Below are 4,969 nucleotides of genomic sequence, written 5' to 3'. Positions count from 1 at the left end.
CATGGACCAAGTATGTTTGTTCTTCTCATAATATTGTTAATGTTATTATTGTTTCTTTTATGAGAAACATTAATGAAACTGCATGGAATCATGGATCATGGAAATGATTGATAGAAAAATGAAATTAGCTTTTCAAATGAATACATTTTATCTCTAATTGTCTGTCATACACACATGGTTTTGTCATATTTCACATCTGGGAAAATTCTTCTTGTGTGTGCAGTTCTTATGTTAGTTTAAAAAACATTCACCTTTGCAATACCATCTTTTTTTTCACAGCAACAAATGTGCTTAAAACGGTTAATAACCACTTTGTAACTTGTCACTGTTGAAGCATTGAAAACAAACTCTACATGAGCTGACTGTGCATTGTCTACAGGTGTTTTTAATAGTTGAAAATTTCTGCTTTTAAAAATAAGAATTTACGTACAAACATATGTATCCTCATAAAGCAATATTCTCCCTGCCGTTGAGCCTCCTTGTCGTCAAAGAACAAATATCAATATCAGTAATTAGTGCCATTATATTTTGTCAGCTCAGACAAAAAGCAAGTCATGTGAGCTCTTAAAGGTCTCTGAGGAAAATTATGAAGTCAGTATCTGTGCAAGAGACTCTATAGAAATACAACTTTATATATATATTTTACTGTGTTTTCCAGATGAGCCAATGTATCCTTCATTATTCGTCACTCTACTTTAGCTGTCAACCCAATCAAGCTTCGACAGCATTGCTGCAATGTCTGTTAGCAAGTTGCACATGCAGCTGCCCCTCCTCCTCCTTCAGCAGGAAAATGAGGCATCAAATTCACAGAAAGAGAAAAGTAGAACATGGACAGTATAAAAGATGTTTTATTTGAGAAACTGAAATTCAATTAACAAATCATTAGAAATGTATAAAGAAATGATTGGTATATTCGCTTTTCTTTTCTTCTTTTTTCTTTTTCAGAAGCATTTGTATGGTGGCACTAGAGACCAGCACACTGCAGCTTATGAAACCACATGCACTCAATATCTTAATAAATTTGACAAGACATCATTTAGAAAACACGCTGAAATCTAGAAAACATAACTAAATACACAATTGTGTTTTTAAAGTGTTCGTAAAAAGATATAAGATGAAATTGGTGTGTTTTTTTTTTCTCAATTTGCTTGTGTTTGCAGTGGTTGAGCTCTCATTTATACTGTACTTACTCACTATCATTACAGTTTCATAATAGCATTTCTTAGGTTTTACTTCATTATACATGTACTTTATTATGTTTTGGCAGCTACAAGCACATAAGCATTTTAATCACAACAGTTTCCATAACATCATATTTTTATTGTGCAACTGAAACCACTTTCCCACCTCAACAGTCTAGTTGTTGTAGTCAACAGTATAGTTTGTACTGCTTCCTAATTGACACAGTGCACAACAGAGGAATCAATAAGTAATTAAGTGAGGAACAATAACTGCAGGAAGCACACGTACACACGATTACCCAACTAAGCTGTCCACCACTCAGCTCACAATGTCTAGACATGTTTACCATTTAAAAGTATCAAGGATGTCCCTGCAACCTCAGAATGAAACCACATTGGTACAATGTCATGACAGTTTTCTTTACAGGTATAAACATTTCAGAGCTAAAAGTACTACTTGCTGGAAAACAATATAACATTTCACGAATGTTCCTGTTTTTTTTAACTACTTTTTTTACAGCATGCCACAAGTTGAATTTTAGTGATAAATGACACCTAGTGGTAGCAGAGGTGGCAAAAGTACACAGATTATTTACTCAAGTAGGAGTACAGATACTTGTGTAAAAAAGATGGCTAAAGGTAGAAGTAGTGTTTCAACTACAACAGGTTCTGAAATGTATGTATGTGTAAAGTATAAAAGTAAAAAGTACTCTTTTGGTTTCTCTTTATTTGAAGGACATTCCTACTGACTGTTTCCGTGCAAAGCTACCTGAACCTTCAAATTGGGTCGAGTCTCTCTCTTTTGTCTTTGATGTCACATTACATGTGTCCTGTGTGATTTTTGGAAGGCGTGCAATTATAATAATCATTAGTTCCCCTTAAATGCATTAAAACTAAAGTAACAGGCTTGTTTTGAAAATGTAATGACTAATAAGTACAGATATTTGTGTAAAATTGTGGGGTTTAAAAGTAAAACGTCAGAAATATAAAAACTCAAGTAAAGAAAAAAAAAGAAAGAATTAAGTACATAACAAGTATTTGTAATTTTCTTTAGTGGTAAGGTACTTAAGGGTTCAAATACAACAAAACTCGGTCCTCTGTTTCTACTGATGTCAAGGGAGTGTGAAAAGGCTCCTGACTGAGCCAGCAATGCACAACTACACTGCTAGATACCACTTAATCCTACACTGGACCTTTAAGACACACACCCGCCCTGATAAATTAATCTTATCAAATTTGTTATAGCCCAACCAAATCCCTAAATGTCAGACAGTGAGCTGGCAGAAATCTCCTGCTGATTTCAGAGCTGAATGCTACAAAGATGACTCACACATCAGCTGTTGAGTTGACCATCCATAATGTGTCCCTATCAAATGAGACCAGATAGTTGTAGAAAACCTGATCTTGGAGACTCAGCAGAACTTGTTTATAATTCTAGTTTCCATCTGCCTTTTATTACTTTTTATTACCTACCTTTTATTATTTTGTTGTTTTTATTTATTTGTCTTAACTGAGTGTACTATTCTATTTTGTTCTTGTTGCAAAAGAAAAAAGAAAATCAGCTGATTATTTACTTAACATACATTTTACGTAAAGAACAAAATCGTGAACAAACAACATAAATCTGTGTACATGAATCATGTCCAGCGAGCGCCATTTCACTGTTTCCCAACAGCTATGAGATTAACTCTGAGTCTGCAAAAACAGTGGACAACACATCTTTAGGATTATCCCCTCGAATACACCATTTCATAACATTTCACACCTTTGGGACAAATAGAGAATCACAACCCATTTGACGGATGATTGGATGACTAGAGGCAGAATCTTATCATTTAAGTGCACATGGGCAATATAGCAGCAGACCAAATTTTACTCTCAGACTGTGAGTCAACTCTGAATTAACAGTTTCTTTCTGTTCTCAGAAAGATCTTGTTTCTTGTTTTGGATTTGGGATTCTTGCTGGTCCTTATTCTGATTCATCGGCCTAAGCATGTAATATGAATTTATGCAGCATTCTTTCTGAACATAATTAAAGACAGGCTGAGAGAACCAGTTGAAAGTGCGGATGTGGGGCTTTCACACAATATTTAATTTGTCTTTAAATCAAAACATTTATGGAAAATAATCACTTTGCTTTCTATAGATATATTATATACACTTATACTTATAGATTTACGTTATTTATTACGTTTTCTGCTGTATTTGTGTGTATAAACAGTGAAGCAATATTTCTTTAAAACCTTATGTACAATGGTAATATTTTCATAGATTACCACTATTTAAAAAGTAAAATATAATAAATAATAATAATAATAATAATAATAATAATATATATATATATATATATATATAGGCACCTGTGTCCTTCTTCAGTTTCGGTTCCTGGAATCTTTATACTTTGTTAAATTGACAAAATTATAAATCAGACCCTAAAGGATAAAAATGAGATAGATATACGAGATACATCCAACTAGCTGTATTACATTATTTATGATATTAAGTATTAAATATGTTGTAATGATCATACTCTCCAGGTGTGTCTCATGTCTCTGATCATTACCTGGCCTGCCTATTTCCTCATCCTAAAACGTGGAGGTGGAAGATTTCCAAATAATTGCCATTTCTCAACAATGAGATGACATCCGCTCCTGTAACTCTATATAAGAAACGCTCAACATTCAGAGCAACACTACAACAACCTCCCCAACCATCTGAAGTTGTGAAGACTTGAAGGTACTTCTATGAATCTCTTGTTTCTGTATTTTCTGGGTTAGCTTGGTGGAATGGTTATTTTAAGTCTTTGGTATTTTCCCTTTAACAGGTGTGATCACTGTAACCATGCTGAAGGTAGTATTTGTGCTTGGATGCCTCCTGAGCCTTGCTCTGGCTTATCCTGTAAGTGTAACATTCTCATACTCAGTACCAGGGTTCTTATATGTTGATACCATTATTGTAATAGTACAATGCAGGCAATATTAAACATGTGACTTGTGGATTTTCCACAGATGGAGCACAAGCGAATTGCTCGGTCCAGCTCTGGCTCTAACTCTGGCTCTAGCTCTGGCTCTGACTCCAATGAGGTGAGTGCGTTCTCTGTCTTCTAGTCTAGAATTCAACATTCACCACACCTGAAAGTCAATTGCTATAAAATGCTTTGAAACTCCTCTGTTGTACATTTGACAATCAATGTTTCTGATTTTCTTGAAGAGTACAACCACTGCTACAACTACAACTACAACAACGGCTGCAACAACAACGACAGCAAGTGCAGGTGCAACAACAACAGCAGCTGCAGCTGCTACAACACTGAGTCCACAACAGTTGATCCAGCTCCTTCTTGCCCTCTTCGGATAATAAACTAGCTAATTTGTTTACTGAAGCTAGCTTTGTTTTGTGTTAGTTGTCATGAAGACAGCTTCTTTCCCTTTTCAAATGTCAGTGATTGTGTCTTTTCACACTTAAACATGTGAATCAAGGTCACTGTATTCTCTGATTACCTGCAAAATAAACTTACAAAAACAACAAATATGTTCGTTCTTATTATCCATATGTATTAGAATAAATGTTTCAGATTTTCAGATTGGTTGGCAGCAGTTTAAATTCACCCAAATAAACCAACACAATTACATAGCATAATGACTATACAAGATCAATTGATACCTCTGCATTAGAATGGCACACAAGTATAAGATATCCTAAGAAATACCAAACCACATATAAACATGCTCTGAAACAGATTAATGAATATATGAGGGTTTAAAAGTAAACATTGAAGCCCTAACTTT

General features: G+C 34.5%; 1 protein-coding gene across 1 annotated transcript; it reads left to right on the top strand.

Annotated features, from left to right (window-relative positions):
* Positions 1-3,781: 3,781 nt before the first annotated feature.
* On the top strand, positions 3,782-4,710 carry LOC127354590 (protein new-glue 1-like). Its single transcript, XM_051384570.1, has 4 exons — positions 3,782-3,917; positions 4,006-4,079; positions 4,190-4,264; positions 4,392-4,710. Exons 2-4 carry the CDS (start codon positions 4,023-4,025, stop codon positions 4,536-4,538), a joined length of 279 nt encoding a protein of 92 aa, XP_051240530.1. The 5' UTR covers positions 3,782-3,917; positions 4,006-4,022; the 3' UTR covers positions 4,539-4,710.
* The last annotated feature ends 259 nt before the right edge of the window (positions 4,711-4,969 follow it).

Source organism: Dicentrarchus labrax, unplaced genomic scaffold (genome assembly GCF_905237075.1).
Source record: "Dicentrarchus labrax unplaced genomic scaffold, dlabrax2021, whole genome shotgun sequence".
Classification (NCBI taxonomy): Eukaryota; Metazoa; Chordata; class Actinopteri; family Moronidae; genus Dicentrarchus; species Dicentrarchus labrax.
This window is presented reverse-complemented; position numbering and strand designations above follow the sequence as displayed.